At 45.0% G+C, this 19,861-nt stretch overlaps 1 protein-coding gene across 1 annotated transcript; it reads right to left on the reverse strand.

Moving 5' to 3' along the window:
* Positions 1 to 99: 99 nt before the first annotated feature.
* Positions 100 to 19,530, reverse strand: LOC310794374 (neuronal acetylcholine receptor subunit alpha-4-like; the record flags this gene model as incomplete). The annotated part of the gene is made up of 5 exons (XM_083656362.1): positions 19,372 to 19,530; positions 8,735 to 8,779; positions 8,505 to 8,614; positions 2,997 to 4,464; positions 100 to 225 (listed from the first exon to the last, which is right to left on the reverse strand). Exons 2-5 carry the CDS (start codon positions 8,762 to 8,764, stop codon positions 100 to 102), a joined length of 1,734 nt encoding a protein of 577 aa, XP_083512488.1. The 5' UTR covers positions 8,765 to 8,779; positions 19,372 to 19,530.
* Between the last annotated feature and the right edge of the window lie 331 nt (positions 19,531 to 19,861).

A 19,861-nucleotide genomic window follows, 5' to 3' on the forward strand; every position in this document is an offset into this window, starting at 1 on the left:
GAGATCACACATAACGGTAATAGGACAACCACTGTTTCTACGATACAGGAGAGATTGTTTTCTTGTCCAGTGTTTCTTCTTGCGTTCAGTTGACTCTTCCTAGATCATTCCGGCGAGCCAAGGCGGAAGAAAGAGCCCCACAGTTCCCAGTATGCACACCAGTATAAACATCCAGAGGAAAATCCTGTCAATGACCATCCCCACGTACTTCCAGTCCTCCTTCACCTAGTGGAGAAAGACAAACACAACAGACCACAACCATTTAACGTTTCACGCGTAGCGCCTCCCCCTTTTTTACTAGCTGTCAATTTCCACCCGTGATTGATTTCTCTCGAATGGCTGATTTCTTTCATCATGAAGGAGGAGCCATCTCCTAAATGTCAGTCACTCCTCGCTTGTCTCCCTTCTGAAAATTTCAAGGTCAAATTATTCAAGTCCTATTGCCTGGCTACAGCTATAATAGCGCGTTGTAGTTTTATACAATGACTTCCGCCATTCTTTTTTCTCGTTCTAATTTGACACACTCCGTCCCTGCTGCTGCTGCTCAGAAATAACCCTCAATTCTTAACCGTGACTCAGGATTCTATTTGCCGCTTAGTGGTTTCCTAATTAAAAGGCATTTCTTTTGCATTTCAAAATAATAAGAGAAACTTTGAACTTTTTGATGAAGGACATAGGAGAGAACTTTTCATTCAATTATAAACCGACTGACTTAAACTCTTACGGTTTGCAACAGTTCAATCAGTGCTGCTCCGTTGACAATGAATGGAGATTAACTTCACCGTTCACAAATTCATAAATGTTTACCTGAACTTCCACTTTCAAATGCATTTTAAATACATAGACGCGGTCTAACCAGAAAGTGCACTCTTAAAGGAACAGCTCACCCTAAAATCCAAAATACATATATTCCCTCTCACCTGTAGTGCTATTTATCCATCTATATCGTTTTGTGCAAGAGTTTCTGCCTTCTCTCCAATACAATGGAACTGGATGGCACTCGGCTTGTGGTCAGGGCCGATTCTAGGGGGGGGCAGGGGTGGGCTATGCCCACCCAAAAATTAATCTTGCCCACCCAAAAAAATAAAAATAAAATTGTTGTATCTCCCTTTTTGAATTCCAGGCGACCGCACTTAGGGTCGCAACCCGAAGGTTGGAGACCACTGGGTTAGTTAGTTTAGGGCACCTAACAGTAGTTATAGCTTTAATTTGATTTGAGAAATAAGCTCATCCAATGCAAAGAATATTATGGAGTTGATTATTTTAAACTATGGATGAAGGATTGTTATTTATTTGTTAGGGTAACAAAGTCAATCTGCTTTCAAAGTTTTAATTTCAGTTTGAGTTTGACTAAAAGTCTTGTAAATATAGGTTTGAAGGCTAAATGGCAAATGCTATGGTTAAGTCTCACTGCACTAGTCTTTAATTTGATTTGAGAAATAAGATCATCCAATGAAAAGAAATGTTATGGAGTTGATTATTTTAAACAGGATGAAGTATTTTTATTTATTTTTAGGGTAAGTCAATCTGCTTTCAAAGTAGTTTTCTTTGTCACTTTTCAGTTTGAATTTGAATAAGACTAAACGTCTTGGAAATATAGCAATAGTTTTGTAAATAGTTAGTTTGTACATAGTTTGCTAATAGTTTTGACAATAATAATGTAAACACTGGCCTGTCACCTGAGTGAAAGTTCCTACTTACAGTTTGGTGACCCAAAACAGAATGGTGACTCCTACTGGAACAATTTGGTTCAGTGTTTATGCCTGTGTTGCTGTCTGTTGTAGTGTAAAACGACTAAAGGGAGAGCAGGTGGTTACATGAAAGTGAGTGAGAAAAGGAGAAGATACTGAATAATGACATCACAACAGTATAATCCTAATGTTAATTTAAAATTAAATATTCTTGGATGAAAGTCCAAAAAACGTCAAATTTTCTTCGCCGCTGCCCTTGCAGGCAGCACCGTCCATTCCTACCTAAAAGTACTTCCAGCGCCACTGAATATAATGCAATTTAATCCCCATCCCCGAACCTACAACCTCTGGCAACCTACCGCCAAAGTTCCCCCTTACCAGCCCACCCTAGTGTGGCAGGCTAGATACGGGCCTGCTTGTGGTGCTCAAAGTGCCAAAGAAATACATTTGATAAACTCAACAGCAATGTCTCTTTCCAGAAATCATGACCCCGTTATTCAAGATAATATCCACAGACCTTGTTATGAGCAGTTTCATGAAGGAACTATTTTCTTTTGACTGAACTACACCCGCTAGCTGCTAGCTAGTTCCTACATGAGACTGCAAAAGAAAATAGTTCCTACATGAAACTGCTCACAACAAAGTCTGTGCATTATCTTGAGTAACCGGGTCATGATTTCTGGAAAGAGACAATGCTGTTGAGTTTTTCGAATGTATTTTTTTTTTGGTGCTTGGAGCACCACAAGCCGAGTGCCATCCAGTTCCATTGTATTGTAGAGAAGGCAGACACCTCTGCGGGCGATATCTCCAAAACTCAGGCAAGTATCCCAAAACGATATAGATGGATACATACAGTAGCACTACAGGTGAGAGGAAAAAATATGTATTTTGGATTTTGGGGTGAGCTGTCCTTTTAAACTGTCGTCTTTTCTGTCACATCAGATCAGTGTCAGGTTCCTGGTCTCTTCTATCTGGCTATGGGAGACAGTAGTCACTTCTCACTAGCGATTAGAGCAAACTGCAGGAATAACATATCATTCTCCTTGACAACATGAGGCAGTTGCTGAGGCCTGGGGATTACAGTGTTATCAAAACTTACTGGATCAATGGATCTGGCAGACGGATCTAAGCCAAAACCAGGTATAATGAGACCTCAGGCACTTTATCATAATATTTCTCCTTTCTTATCTTTTGAAATGTATTACCTACAAGTTGAGGGATTGCTACGTCAGATCCCGGCTGATACTGTAATAGATTGGTTATTGACGTAAAAAAAAAAAAAAAAAAATCTCTCCGTAAACTCACTGAAAAGTCGGCATCCTCTGCCCTGAGGTGATCAGCGATGTACTGGACTCCCTCTATGGCCCGTTGCATAGCTGGCGATATGGTGAGGAGGACAGTGCTGTCCTGCTGGGCACCTGGGTCTTTTTTATTCATGGGTTCTTTCAGGGTTTCTGTGAGGTGGTCTTTGAGGAGCAGTTTCGTTGCCCTCCCCGGCGCCACGCCTCTGCTGCCCCCTGCTGTCCCGTCGTCGTGCAGGCAGCAGTGCTGGACGCTGCGCGAGCGACAAAGGGGGCCGGCCCTCTGGGGGAGCTCCGCCCCCCGCCGGTCGCACATGTGCTCGGCGCTGAGCGAGCGGCCGTTCGGCGCCAGCGCTTTGGGTTCGTCCCTGCTGGACAGCGTGCAGACGGGCCCCAGCGGCAGCGGGGTCAAGGTAGACGACGACGGGGAAGAAGAAGAAGACGAAGCCGAGGAGCCGAGTGCCTGTTGTTGGGCCGGTTGCTCTGCGAGAGCCGAGTATTGGCTGGACGGGGCCCGGCAGAAAAGCTGGGTCTTCATCAGCGGGTACTCCTTCAGGTTGAGACCCTCGAGGGGCGAGGGGGATGGGGAGCACACGAGGATGTTGGGGCTGTCGGACGGGCTGGTCGGGAGCGCGTCCCCTCGCTGGCTCATTTGCCTCAACCCCGTCTCCAGCCCTGCCCAGAAGGCCTGCGAGCTGCCCGCCGCGGAGATCGCAGTCGGACGGTGCATCATCTCCAGCAGCCTGTTGCAGTTCCGCTTGCCGGTGGCCGGCGGCCGCTTCATGAAGAGCACCCGCGGCACCAAGTCCAAGAACACCCGTCGCACCCAGTGAGGCATGCCGTGCGTCTGCGGCGACCGGTGATGCACGTTGAGCACAAAGACGGTGATGATGATCGAGAGCGTGACGAAGATCATGGTGAAGAGGAGGTACTCGCCGATGAGCGGGATCACCAGCGAGGTGGACGGTATGATCTCTGTGATCAGGAGGAGGAACACCGTGAGCGACAGCAGCACCGAGATGCACAGGGTGATCTTCTCGCCGCACTGCGACGGCAGGTAGAATACCAGCACGGTCAAGCAGGAGATAAGCAGGCAGGGGATGATGAGGTTGATGGTGTAGAACAACGGGAGCCTCCGGATGATGAAGTAGTAGGTGATGTCCGGGTAGATCTCCGTGCAGCACTCGTACTTTTTGGTGTTGTACTTGCCCACCGCGTTGATGATGATCCACTCGCCGCTCTCCCAGTAGTCCATCTGGTCCACGTCGCTGTCCATGCTGATCAGGTCGATCTTGGCGCGGTCGTAGGTCCACGAGCCGAACTTCATCTTGCAGTTCTGCTGGTCGAAGGGGAAGAAGGTGACGTCGATGCTGCACGACGACTTGTAGATGGCCGGCGGCATCCACTTGATCCGGCCGTCGTGGAACAGGTGCGCCTTCGTCAGGTGCGTCACGGCAAAGTCACCGTCGGCGCTGCGGGGGAACAACACGATATAAAGGGTGATGAACCTTACACATAAATCAGCCAACCTACATATCTCTGTATGTATCTCTGTATGTATCTCTGTTTCCATTTGCTTGGCCACCGTCGGCATGACAGCGTTCATATTTGGCAAGGGGTACCGGCAGAGTTCCCGAGCAGACCAGGACAGGCCCGGATATTTTAATTAACTCATTATGCAATTAGTGATAGCCAGCAGGTGACACACACACACACACACACACACACACACACACACACACACACACACACACACAGACATAAAGGCAGTGATTGCATGCTCCAAAGGGTATCAGCAATTAGTGATAGCGCCACACACAGCAGCCAGCAGGTGGCACACACACACACACACACACACAGATAGACAGACAGACAGTGATTGCATTCTCCAACCGGTAACAGCACTAGGGGGTACGGTGGCGCAGTCGGTAGCGCTGTCGCCTCACAGTTAGAAGGTCCTGAGTTCGATTCTCGCCTGGGACACTGTGAGCGCTGTGGTTGTGTTCCCCCCCATATCTTCAGTGCCTACTGCCCAGGTGGGTTATCTCGTCGTAAGGGCCTTTCTCTCTGTGTGGAGTTTGCATGTTCTCCCCATACCCCCCAGGGGGTTCCTCAGTATATAACCCCCCCCCACCAAAAACATGCAGAAGATCAGATCGTCATCGTCATCCGACCAGTGACGACAACATCCGAAGTTGGTCCCCGGGCGCTGTACGAGAAAGCGACCACTGCTCCTGGCCTGCCCCTCGGAGGAAAGGACAAGCCTGGATGGGTTAAATGCAGAGGACACTTTTCACCGGCCACCGTCAGCATGAGTGTGTTGTGGCCGCATGCATGTATTGTGGTGTTCGTGTGACAATAAAAGACGGGCTTGTCCGTTACGAGAGAGAGTAGTAGAAATAAAGGACACATTTTTCAATATGTAGTTAAATATTACTGTGAAAATAAAAGCCCATAACCTTCAAATTAAAAGCCTGTAGACCTTCAACATAAAAAACACAACAACAACACAAGGGTCGAGGAGTCCCAGCAAACTTTTTGAAGGCGGCGTTGTGGCCTGAAAATCTAGTTGATCAAATGTAACAAACCACTTTAAGGCTTTTGACTCTCAAGATTCTTAATGTGATTTTTTTTAACTCACTACTATGTGAGGATCAACTTTGGGACTTCAGTTAATCAAAAACAAATTGTTGACATTCCTCATAACATCCTTTGGCTGCAACTAGTGGTATCCAGAGCCGTATAATAGAAGAGTTGCGACATCTCCATTCACTCCAATGGACCTCTTTGTTTTACCTCACAAAAGTTCCCGGAAGTAAGGTTGTGGATTAAGCAGCGCTGTCGAGTTGCAGCCAAATAGAGAGCCCCAGGAATGATGTATTTTTGTAGTCGGAACGCGGAGGTCGCGGACGTCCGGGTTCTTCACTGTTTCTGCCTATGGGATTTTTGAATGGGTTTTTGGTGCGATGCTTCAAATAAGGTCTGTGGGCAACACAAGCTTAATCAAACGCGAACCAGTGTTCAGCGGGATAATCTTCATACATGAGGACCACTTTCATGAGTTTTGAAGCGTAAATGCAAGCCCTAGAAGTAAAAAGCTCGTGCTAAGCTAATCCAGAACTACACACAGTGTCGCATAGGCTTCCACGTCACGTCACCACTCAACCTGGACTGTTGTTGATGTGTGCGCTGCTGTGCACTGATTACCCCGGGCTGAACCAGGTGAGGGAAAGAGAATTTCCGTGTTCCTCCTTTGAAGTGATGATGTTATTGACGTATAATATTCCCGTCGACTCAACAGTGTAGTCTCATTTAGCCGTTTGCTAGCTAGCCGCCCTTTTAACGGCACGTAAAAGCTTAAAAACTCCTAAAAGTGGTCCTCATGTGTGAAGATTATCCCGCTGAACACTGGTTCGCGTTTGATTAAGGTTGCGTTGCCCAGAGACCTTATTTGAAGCATCGCGCCAAAAACCCATTCAAAAATCCCATAGGCGAAAACAGTGAAGAACCCGGACGTCCGCGACCGCGTCCAAGAACCTGGAAGTGTTAGCATCGATGTTTTCCGGACTCATTCCTGGGGCTCTCTATGGACCGTCAGACGTTTACAGAATCAAATTGTATAATATTGTCAGCTTTATCTTATGCATTCAAACGTAGCGCGAGCCCCCTTCCTGGCTGTTCATTGGATAATGAGTCACGCATGTTAGACCCCCGCTGGCACCACTCTCTTACTAGATTGCTCTGGTGGTATCCATTGATTTCGATTTTTTTTTTTTTTTTTTTTTACATTTGGGTACCTGAAGGACAAATGAAACTCCCCCCCCATAGTAGTGTGACGTGTGCATAACAGATTGACCTCAAAATGTCACGCTATGATCTCACCCGCTCTTAATGTAGTACAGTACATCTTGAACACATGCTGTGCTGTTAATGAGGTTGCTTCTAAATAAAAAGAATCTGCAGACCTGCTGTTCACTGTGATGGTCATGAATCCATACAAATAAGTCTCAGAGCTTTGAACTCGACCTCGCTATTTGCCTGGGTTATGTCATCGTGAGAGAGAGAGAGAAAAAAACACAATGTGTTTGTTTCATGACTGTGATGACATGGTGATCTGGAAGTGATTGTTTGAAATGGGGAATTCTGTCATGCGGTGTGATCATGTGTGTTCATGTGAGCCGACTGGCCCGAATCAGGCACACTGGATGCATGTTCATTTGTGGCGCTTTTGAAAACACAGCCAATTACATTTCATCCTCTATCTCACAGCTTCATCTATTGCGTTTGTGCTATGTGGCAAGCTTTGTTTGTGGCCGTATCCATTCATGGCTGACCTTGTTCGCATTTATCTCAGCCAAATTACATTATGACATTGGCATAGGACAAAGATATTTGGCAGAAATGCGGAATCTCCATGTTTTCCCCCTCCGGTCATCCCATCTGCTGGAATTAAACGATCAAACTTTGAAAATAATTCATTTTTTTTATCTTGGCGTTACTTCTTTAAGATCCAAAACTGAACCTCTCTCAACTTCCCTACAGCCGTGCAGCAATCTCTGACACTGGGGACAACTGTTGCTATAAAAGACAAATTTTAAAGGAATGGAAGTCCTCTTCTTCACCTTCTTTTCAGGTGTGGCTGATGGACATGATCTCTGTTGTACAGATGGAGAGACTGAGGTTCCTGAGAGACAACTCGTTTAGAAGGTTCTCAAATATCTGGGACCCGGCTTTTTGGCTTACTTTGACAAGGTTAAGAATGACTAGTGACTGAGGTTACGGGTGATAGACTGCTTACCTGGATGGTTTTCCATGGACCCCTTTCATAGGATCCCATGCATAATATCTTGTACAAGCACATAAGCACCTTATGGGGCTGGTAGCACCATGTTCCAATACTAAATGTCAAAGATGTGTTTTTTTCCTCTCTTTTCCTGTGTCTGAGCTTGTTGGTTTATTGTTCTGTAAAAATTTGAAAATCAAATATTGGAGGGAATAAAATAAAATAAAATAGTAATAAAAAATATCCCAAACTGAACCACTTTGAATGACTATGTGAAAAGAGTTTCTTACTTATATAGCTGAACTTAATGACAGTATAAAGACACTGCGTAACGCGTCATCATTCAGAAGCCACGCCCAAGACGGGGGAAAACAGAATCCCCCCCTCCAATCCTGGCTATGTCACGTGCATGGTTGCGTGTTGCACAAAAAGATCGTATATACGGAAGATGAACACTCCAACTTACTTCCTTGACAGCTAGATCCACATTTTTCTTCTCGCCAATCCTCAATGGCTTCCTTGTTTTGCTCAGGAGTACAAAAAAACTTTAACTGGCGATTTTTTACATTTGTTTTCTGCGCAGCCCCACCGCACAACAGCTTTTAGCTATGTTTAATTCAAGGAAAATGACGCTGGTGTGTGGAAGTGAACGGAGCTTTTCCCCCGTGATGGGCGTGGCCTATTTCATGCAGTGTCTCTATACACACGTCAGGATGCACGAGTGCTCACTTGTTGTAGAGTACGATGTCAGGCCTCCAGATGATCTCCGAGGGGATGCGGATGGACGTGACGTTCTCGTATTCCTCCGGGTTCCAGCGGAGTTTGTAGTCGTTCCATTCCTGTGGCGGGAGAAAATAACATCCGATCTGTTTAATGAGCTCCACGCGTGAATCGTATTCATATTTGTGACGATTTATGCTAGCCGTTTCATTACTGTATTGAGTGTGGTCGTTACGTACTTGCTTAACCCAGACGTTTGTAGTCATCATCTGGTTCTTCTCATCCTTATTGCACAAAAACGGAGAAGAAAATCACTCTTTCAAGTTACGGTTAAGTCAAGAGGTTCATGACAAAGTCTTCGCTTCATAGCGGAAGAAGACTTTATGAGAGCATGCCATGCGATTTCACTTTTTAAAGTCGACCACTGCATTCATTAATCATGTACTGAACAAATCAATACACAGACCCTAATTTATAAAGCTGGGTTAGTTGTGTAACACTCTGGTGAAATATATGCAGAAGAAGAGAACGGGCCAGTGCTCAAAATGTCCTTTTATTTTTTTAATAATAAATCTGGGTCAGACAGACCAACTGCAACAGATGTGTTTCAGCAATAGCCTCAGCATTGTGTTGCACGAGGCAGAAGTGACATTTAAATACATTTGTGCTCGGAAAATACTGTACATTCAATCATTCAATAAATCAGCGAATAAAATGACAATATGCAGTCAACTTGGGAAGAAAGCCAAGGGAGGGAAGATAGAGAGAAGGATTAAATGGTGGAAGTTAAAGAGAGAGGAATGCTGTGTGGAGTTCAGGGAGGAGGTAAGACAGGCACTGGGGGGTAGAGAAGAGCTGCCGGTTGGTTGGGCAGCCACCGCAGAAGTGGTGAGGGAGACAGCAAGAAAGGTACTTGGTATGTCTTCAGGAAAAAGGAAGGAAGAGAAGGAGACCTGGTGGTGGAATGAGGAAGTGCAGGAAAGTGTACAGAGGAAGAGGGTGGCGAAGAAGAGGTGGGATAAATTCAGAGATGAGGAGAGTAGACAGAAATACAAGGAGACACGGCGGGAGGCGAAGAGAGAGGTGGCAAAGGCAAAGGAAAGAGTATTCAGCGAGTTGTATGAGAGGTTGGATACCAAGGAAGGAGAAAAGGATTTATATCGATTGGCTAGACAGAGGGACCAGGCAGGGAAGGATATACAGCAGGTTAGAGTGATAAAGGATAAGGAGGGCAATGTGCTGACCAGCGAGGACAGTGTGATGAGAAGGTGGAAGGAGTATTTCGAAGAGCTGATGAATGAAGAAAATGAGAGAGAGAGGAGGATGGACAATGTGGAAGTACAACAGATAAGTAAGGAGGAAGTGAGGGCAGCTATGAAGAGGATGAAGAGAGGGAAGGCGGTCGGCCCAGATGACATAGCAGCGGAGGCCTGGAGATGCTTAGGAGAGTTGGCAGTGGACTTTCTAACAAGACTGTTTAACAACATCTTGGTTAGTGAGGAAATGCCAGAGGAGTGGAGGCAAAGTGTACTAGTGCCTATTTTCAAGAACAAGGGAGACGCACAGAGTTGCAGCAACTACAGGGGCATCTTTGGGAAAGAGTAGTGGAGGCTAGATTAAGAGGAGAGGTGAAGATTAGTGAGGAGCAGTATGGGTTCATGCCAGGAAGAAGCACAACAGACGCATTGTTTGCCCTGAGAATGCTGATGGAAAAGTATAGAGAAGGCCAGAAGGAGTTACATTGCGTCTTTGTAGACCTAGAGAAGGCATACGACAGGGTACCAAGAGAGGAGGTGTGGTACTGTATGAGGAAGTCAGGAGTGGCTGAAAAGTATGTGAGAGTAGTGCAGGACATGTATGAGGGCAGTGCGACGGTCGTGAGGTGTGCAGTGGGAGTGACTGAGGGGTTCAAGGTTGGGGTGCGATTGCACCAAGGGTCGGCCCTCAGCCCATTCTTGTTCGCAATGGTGATGGACAGGCTCACAGACGAGGTCAGGCAGGAGTCCCCGTGGACTATGATGTTTGCAGACGACATAGCAATCAGTAGTGAGAGCAGGGAGCAGGTGGAAGAAAATCTAGAGAAGTGGAGACATGCGCTGGAGAGAAGAGGGATGAAAATAAGTAGAAGTAAGACAGAGTATATGTGTGTGAACGGGAGGGAAGATGGAGGGGGGGTGAAGATGCAGGGAGTAGAGGTACCAAAAGTGGAGGAGTTTAGATACTTGGGGTCAACCGTGCAGAGTAGTGGGGACTGTGGCAAGGAGGTAAAGAAGAGAGTGCAGGGGGGGTGGTGCGGGTGGAGAAGGATGACTGGGGTGATCTGTGACAGAAGGGTACCAGCGAGAGTGAAGGGAAAGGTCTACAGCAGGGTAGTGAGACCAGCCATGCTGTACGGTCTAGAGACGGTGGCACTGACAAACAGACAGGTGGCAGAGCTGGAGGTGGCAGAGACGAAGATGTTACGCTTCTCTCTGGGAGTGACGAGGCTGGACAAGATAAAGAACGATTACATCCGAGGAACCGCCCATGTTGAGCAGTTTGGACAGAAAGTGAGAGAGGCAAGACTGAGATGGTATGGACATGTGCGGAGGAGGGAGGTGGGGTACATTGGGAGGAGGATGCTGGAGATGGAGCTGCCAGGAAAGAGGAGGAGAGGAAGGCCCAAGAGGAGGTTCATGGACGCAGTGAAAGAGGACATGCAGGCAGTGGGCGTGACGGAGGACGATGCAGAGGACAGAAACCGATGGAAACAGATGATCCGCTGTGGCGACCCCTGACGGGAATAGCCGAAAGAAGAAGAAGAAGAAGAAGCAGTCAACTTGCACGGTATTAACCACATTGAAATAGGAGGAAAAAAATATACAAAACATAAGAACAACAAAAAATGGTCATGTTGAAAATCTGAGCGTCGCTGCCTAAATATCACACTCATAGAGAAATCACATTCGAGTGTAGGGCTTACGGCCTAGAAATACCAAAAATATACAAAAAACTGAGTTATCAAACTTTGTATCAAAGATAACCCTAGATAAAAAATAATGTATATATAGATGGCTAAAAAGTCTTAGTGCCAGCTAAGGATGATAGCCTATCAAACCAAACCTTGCTAGTAAAGTACTGTAGGAAAACTACTGTAGGAAAGTTGGTGAGAAAATTCGTAAGACTGTAGATCCATACAATATGAACAATAGAAACAAACGCAACACCACCCATATCCCCCTAGCCAGTAACCCTACTCACCCCATGAATCCTGACTCTCTAACACCTTCCTATCTCTAGCTACGGCCCTAACTCACTAAACCTACATGACTGAGTGACTGTCCTCACTTCTCCATCTTATGACCCCGGCGGGGCTGCTGGCCCAGCGTCGTGGTAAAAAGGTATGGGTGTCGTCAAAGTATAAACCTTGTGTTAAAACACATTCAAAACATTCTAGAGGAAACATCTCAATAAGAGTTCTTCATTGAGGCCTTTCAGATGTTCTGTTCTGTTGTATCCAGAATGCTTCACTTTGCAACAGAGCTCTGTCCCTACCCCGCCCTCCCCTTTTTTCCAAAGGTCTAACTCAGGGGTTCCCAACATTTTTTGGCTCGTGACCCTATTTTGACGTCACAAAAATCTAGGGACCCGCGCCATTCAAATTCCGGTACACCATCGATAATGTCATCAGTGACATCGTCAGTGACTTCACATAGTATGCTTCTTTTTCCCTGCAGAATTCTGAGTTGAATCTGAGAATTCTGACTTTAATCTCAAAATTCTGATTTAAAATTATAATCTCAAAGATTTTCATCTAAATATTGTTTTTTTATTAAGAGTCACTCACAATGTTGATTGAGGTTATGGTCCATTGACGGAAGCCTTTGCAGTATATAGTGACATTATGTGACATTAGTAATGTCACATAATGCAACACTGTTTGCATGTCACCTGCAATTACCACTCATCGGCATAGGTGTCACCCAAGAGAACAAAGATGAAATCTTAGAGATTATCACTTTAAACTCGGAACTAAAAAATAAGTACAAATTTTAAAAAATCGCAAGTGACCCTAATCATCTTCGGTAGTATTAAATTGGGTCTGCTGTCATTTTTTTCTTTTTCTTTTGAAATTTCAGGCGACCCTATTTGAATTCACAGGCGACCCCACTTAGGGTCGCGACCCTAAGATTGGGAACCACTGGTCTAACTACTCCAACACATTGGAACCTGAGGGCACACATCATGCATGACCCGCCGCATTAATGTGCCTCGCTACTGAGGACTTTTTTATCCTCATTTCTGATGCTGCTTTTGTGTTCAGAGATGTTCTCTTATGGTTTAATACACACATAACAAAGGCCACACGGGCATTTCAAAAGATACATATATATCGCAAGAAGCCCCCCCTGTAGGCTACCTCTGATGCTTCAGCTTCACTACCACTGCTACCCAACTCCTCCCCACAGCATCATGCTGTCTTCTAAGAAGGGACACGGTGGCACAGTGGTAGCGCTGTCGCCTCACAGCAAGAAGGTCCTGGGTTCCATTCCCACCTGGGATGGGCGCTCAGGGTGTGTCCCCATCCCCATGTCCTCATAGTGCAGGAACAGACCCTCAAAAAAGGCCTTAGTTCTTGAGGTACCCTTACCTGGGGTAGAACAAATCGTGACCTTCTTTTTTCGTAACTTTGACATGTCCCCTTCATGAAATGGATGGTCACCAAATGTACTTTTACTGCAAAAGTCATTAAAAGCATCAATAAAGTGCTTCACCACATAGGCGAAAAAAGTGCAAAAAAACGTTTATCCTGAAAGAGGGAGTTCCAAGTTAATCCCATGTCATTTACTGCCTACTGGTTGTTTTTACATCCTACTTGCACAGATGCTCAACAGGTATTGTCCCTACATCGCAAAGCAACCAGAATGTCAAAATATGGTTCTATTGTGAATCAACAGCCTTTTATATAAGGCCTTATTATAGGCGGAAATATCAAACAGTTCATTTTTCTGAAAAATACTAAATTCTAATCCTAATGTACTATTCTACCAGGGGTAGAACAAATTGTGTTTTTTCATAAATGTGAGATGTCCCCTTGATGAAATGGATGGTCATAATTTTTAATTTGACTGAAAAAGTCATTCAATTAATCAAAGAAGTGATTCAACACAGTGCAAAAATGCCTTCCCTGAAAGAGGGAATGTCATTTTCTACCTACTGGTTGTATTTACATCATATTTGCAGACATTGTCTACAGCGAATGTCCTTAACCTCCAAAACAACCAGAATGTCAAAATATGGTTCTATTGTGAATCAGCAGAATGCCAAAAAAAAAGTTTGCACTGTGTTGAATCACTTCTTTGATTAATTGAATGAGTTTTTCAGTCAAATTAAAAATTATGACCACCCATTTAATCAAGGGGACATCTCAAATTTATGAAAAAACACAATTCAATGTTATTCTACCCCTGGTAGAATAGTACATTAGGATTAGAATTGAGTATTTTTCAGAAAAATGAACTGTTTGATATTTCTGCCTATAATAAGGCCTTATATAAAAGGCTGTTGATTCACAATAGAACCATATTTTGACATTCTGGTTGCTTTGCGATGTAGGGACAATACCTGTTGACCATCTCTGCAAGTAGGATGTAAAAACAACCAGTAGGCAGTAAATGACATGGGATTAACTTGGAACTCTCCCTCTTTCAGGATAGGCGTTTTTTGAACTTTTTTCGCCTATGTGGTGAAGCACTTTATTGATGATTTTAATGACTTTTGCAGTAAAATTACATTTGGTGACCATCCATTTCATGAAGGGAACATGATTTGTTCTACCCTGGGTAGGGGTACCTCAAAATTTGGGGGGTTCGGTTCCTGCACTATCAGTGCCTACTGCCCAGGTGGGCTCGTCAAAAGGGCCTTTATGTGTGGAGTTTGCATGTTCTCCCCTTGAACCCCCTGCTAAAAAAACATCATGCTGTCTGAGCAAGGGGCAACTTCCGGCACTAAAAAGTGAAGCAAATGAAGAAGTGCCTTAAACCTGCGTTATTTCTAATGGCCAGCGGAGGGCGACTCCACTGACTGTAAAAAGAAGTCCGATTGTATGGAAGTTGATGGGAAAATGTAGCCTGGGTAAACCCATCCCCCACGTGACCTGCTCTCAGACCTGTTCTCAGTCACTATGGTCTGGATTCCCACCATTGTTAAACGATTTCCTGCGGTTGTTGCCCCCCCCCCGATAGACCACTCCATTACGCAACCATCATCCAACCAGTTTAGTGCACAGAGCACATGCGCAGTGCAGCAGATGGCGTCATCACTCTGCGACCTTTGTTGTTAGCGCATGAGCTAACACTTTTCATTTCAGTACTGCTAGCACGCAAATGGTTACAACCAGCTACAAGAAGAGAGAACATCGCGTGACGGTGGTCAGGGAATGAAAGAGGAACAGGACAACTCCCCCCCCCACCCCGTTGGTCCGACCGTCCCGTATTGCTGGGATGGAATGTTGGCAGCCCTAGTCTACACGGACCCAAACCTCGATCCCTGCTGCAGATGGCCGCAGATCTGGAGAGATATTTGTGGCTGTGAAGAACAGTCATCATCTATACAGCTGCTGCCAACCTGATGAGGAAACAGGCGTGCTTGTTATGCTGGACACTGAATGCCAGTCTGCAGACTTCATCCTCCAGTGCTGTTCGCCTCAGGACTTGAAGGCCTAACGTTGTACCATGGACTGTATACATTCTGTGCTAATAATGCTAGCATGCTAACATCCTTTTCACACACACACACTGAATATACCGAAATGCTAGATTTGATCATGGACTTAACGCTAATGTTAATCCAAAACGGCCGCAGTCATAACGGTAAGGTGTGTTTGACCTAATTGAAATATTAACGTTAATGCCCTCACATTTCAGCGTGGTTACAGATAAACCTATTTAACGCTAGCTAGCTACATTACTGGCTTGATATCATATTCCAGATGCAACCTAGCTAGATAAGCTCCACACGGCTGTATGAGTAGCTACAATCAAATGTATCAAGCCTTGATATCATATTCCAACGTGAATTCAGCTGAGGGGTTCGCTCCAGAACGAGACTGTTGCGTTCAATATTTGTACACGTTACTGTGCAGTAACTGTGCAACTGTGTACTGTGCAATTCTGTATATTATACATAATCCAGATGTAACCTAGCTATAGCTAGACGTTAAGAGGTTAGCGTGAATGCGACTGAGACCTGACATTACTGAAGTGAATACAAGTGACCTATATTTTTCAATCCTGTCTTTGAATAAAAGTTGTGTTATACTTGAAAACCATGTCTTTGCTCCCTTATGTGTTCACAATTACAACAAATCTGTATGGTTTATCTGTTGGCATTAAACCGTGGTATTTCCTTGGGTGATATTCCATATTTGTCATTAAACCTAGCTGTTCACATAAATTTGCAATGATGATCGACCACGTGAGATATCACAAGTAGCCTACTTTTATTAAAAAATAAAATGCAAAGAGAGGTTTCCTTCTCTAACTATTGGTGCGTTCACAAAATATTTACACGAGATTTTTTTTATAAATAATAATCAATAACGTGGATAATGATGACATCTGCAGCTGCTGGACGAGAGACAGAAGAAACTACGAACGAAGATTGGAGCAGAGGACATTGACTACAGAGAAACTTAACCGACCAGCACTCTGCTTCAATCAATGAATGCTTATAAATAAACCATACACATGAGAATTACCGTTAACGTTACAGCATTTAATAACATAAATATGGTGATATCTGGTGGTCTGAAATTACTCTCTATCTACAGTAGGGTAACTGGCTCCTATTGTGTCTTATTATTGTAACGTTTGAATCAGCGTTTCATAACTATAATAGCCTAATGTTACTGTAGCCTGGATGACGTCAGCTAATGCTACCCAGCCTTCCAGCGTTTATCTTCCATAATGCATTAAATCATAATCACAATGCGAAGACATTAGCTGATCACCACAGAGCTGCACAGACAAGTTTATCAGATAATTTCGCCATAAAATGTGTCCAGGTGATCAGCTCTGAAGCCCCGGCTTGTATGGTCCGCTAAAATCCGATTTCGATATAGGTGTTATTTTGATCAATATTGTATAGCTGGCTAGACAGAGGAGTTTATCTGGAATCAGTGTGACAAGATCCCTGCTGCTAGCTTGTCTGCCTTTCTGTGTCAGAGTATCTAGCTACATTATCTGCATTACATGCTACACCATGCAAATATATTTCGATATAATTCAAACAATTAGCCCACTGTACTACTGGACTGTGTATTGCTGTGAATAAGTTAGATTTGATTGTGTAAAGTGTTACATGTTATATTTTTAACTGAGCTTTGCAGAATTACCTCAACACAATTGTGTTGTGTATCAGCTTTAAATATCCAATATATACAGCATTAAACAAACGACCAGCAGCATTCAAATGTGCAAAAACGTTATATTTATTGAAATGTGGTGATCTCATGTCACATTACATAATGTTATGCCCAAATGGTCTACTGCCCAGAAGCGTCACTTTACATGTTTGGTAGGGAATTATTTTAATTATGTTAAACCAGCGTTTATCTTCCATAATGCATTAAATCATAATCACAATGCTATGAAGACATTAGCTGATCACCACAGAGCAGCACAGACAAGTTTATCAGATAATTTCGCCATAAAATGTGTCCAGGTGATCAGCTCTGAAGCCCTGGCTTGTATGGTCCGCTAAAATCCGATTTCGATAACGCTAGGTGTTATTTTGATCAACAGACCTCAACCTCAACAGCTGTTTTCACTTGAATTTCCTCACGTAGTTGCATAGCCATATAGCTAGCCAGCTAGTAGCTAGCTCGGGAGCTATGCTTTAGAGAGGCCAAATGCTAACGGCTAGGTAGTGCTAAGCCGCTGCAGCTGTTACACGTCATTGACAAAGACGCACTCTCTGATTGGCCGATCACGGCAGGACTGATGTTGGCAGTCACGCCGTCACTCATTGGCTGCGGGGTGGCTGCGGGTCTGCGGGAGTCTTTAAACCGCCGCGGAAATCGTTCTGAATGGCCCGTTCGCTAGACGATAGTGACTGGGAACTGAGAGAGCAGGTCACGTGGTGGCTGGGTTTACCTAGGCTAGGGAAAATGACCCTCGTTCTCATTTGATTTAACACTTTCCTAATGAGTTTATGGTCTCAATCGCTCAATACAGCATGATGTTCATTTTGTAAATGATGCTCCCATTTCGAGGATAAAGCAGAGTAGCGGTCTATGCTTTGGGGTGTGATTGACAGGTCATCTGTCCAGTGATCGCACAGCTCACAAATTAGCAGGCGGCGCTGTGGCTCTGTGGGAAACCGATGGTCTCACGCTCGCTGCTTCTGGCTCCAAATAACCAAGATGGCGACGGTCACAATGCCAAACCCAAGGCTTCACATCGGGAGTCCACAAACCAACGGTGGCTACGTCCGTATTCGTATACGGTCTGTGTCTGACACATTGCAGAAAAGGCTATTTTGTCAGTCCGACTAAAGCAGGCGTGTGGAACGAGAACAGTTATCTAATTGCATATGAGGAGGATCACACCCACAGGGAGGTAGATCACACATTATGTAGTCGATGCACACGAGGCAACTTTGCATGTTGGTGGCTCCAAATGGGAGTGAAAGGTGTTTCAAAACGGTTTGAACTTCACTCCCCAGGAATCCTGTAAGGTGACCTGAGTAAACTGCACACAGCACACTCATATCTACCAAGCCGGACGATCTGTGATGCTTCATGTACCAAAGCGACGAGAGAGGAAAAAGATCTAACGTTGATGAGTCCAGCTTTCTCTGATCGGTCGGAGCACTGCTTGATTTTTGACTTCTTGTCAGATTTCCCATCAGTGTCCAGAATTTAATTTGGGCAAATAGTGCAAATCTACATGGTCTCAATTAGTGATGAGACTCTCTTCTCTGTTGTATTTTTTCCCCATCTTAAAATCTTGCATAGAGTAGCTTTAAAGACCCCCTAAAATCTGTTCTTCTTGTTCCTTCAGTTGGATGTCTGAGCTTCACTGTGCAGAGTGTCTGTGCAGAGTTTGACACTAGAAGCTGTTTTCACACTCGTAGGCTGAAAGTGGAAAGTTTCTCTGTGCTCATTGAAAATCACACTTTTTAGGGGGAGGGCCTACGAGCATGATTTGTGACATCACAAATAGTTTGTGAAGCCAATCCCTGTCCAATATTTAACTTTGGTGTCAGTATCGCAACGGTCGGGTATCGTATCGTATCGTATCGTATCGTAACGTGACCTCACAGACACCGCCCGCCCGCCCACCTAGCCAATTTTATTAGAGGATGGGGCATAAAAAATGTGAGAGTAGAGGTGCTTTTGCAAATATTATTTATTAGTTATACTGTATCTACCTCTAATAAACCTTGTTGAGAAAGATATATTGTATAGAGAGCCAAAGTGACCGCCTACTTCCTGCTTCAGCACTGTACCAGAGATTTTCATCCGCCATTTATTTTCCCATACACATTTCGTAAAATGCATATAAAAATAGTTTTACTGGTTCAAACCAAATGGTACAGATATTTTTAGAAACAGGAGAGATCACATAACATTTCACTGGGACCAAAACGTTGCGGGTTTAAAGAAAATATTTTTTCAATGTTGTTGTTTTTTGTTTTGATCAGAGTGAAATGTTCTATGCTGGTCTCTCCCGATTATAGCGTTAGCTAAACCGTTTGGTTCGACAAAGTACAACTATTTTATAAGCATTTTACAAAATGTCTATGGGAAAATCTCTGGTACAGAGCTGAAGCAGGAAGTGACGTTCCACTTTGCCTCTCTATGAAAGTCAAACAATTATGAGGCTCTACTCACCACGTCAATAAGCTGTGCGATGGACAGGCCAAAGTGGACCAGCACCACGTCTGAAGTGTTCTCCACGGGCCGGGACAGCTTGTTGTATTTGGCAAACAGATCCTGGAGCAGCCTCTCCTCAGGGTGGGCACGGAGAGGGCCGCCTTGGAGACAGACTGAGGGGAGGAGAGGAGAGGAGAGGAGGAGGGGAGGGGAGGGGAGAGGAGAGGAGAGGAGAAGAGGAGGAGAGGAGGAGGGGAGGGGAGGGGAGAGGAGAGGAGAGGAGAGGAGGAGGGGAGAGAGAGGAGAGGAGAGAGGAGGGGAGGAGAGAGGAGAGGAGAGGAGGAGGGGAGGAGGGGAGGGGAGAGGAGAGGAGAGGAGGAGGAGAGGAGGAGGGGAGGGGAGAGGAGAGGAGAGGAGAGGAGGAGGGGAGAGAGAGGAGAGGGGAGAGGAGAGGAGAGGAGGAGGGGAGAGAGAGGAGAGGAGAGAGGAGGGGATGAGAGGAGAGGAG

This window comes from Poromitra crassiceps (assembly GCF_964638095.1).
Source record: "Poromitra crassiceps genome assembly, chromosome: 20".
Taxonomy (NCBI): Eukaryota; Metazoa; Chordata; class Actinopteri; order Beryciformes; family Melamphaidae; genus Poromitra; species Poromitra crassiceps.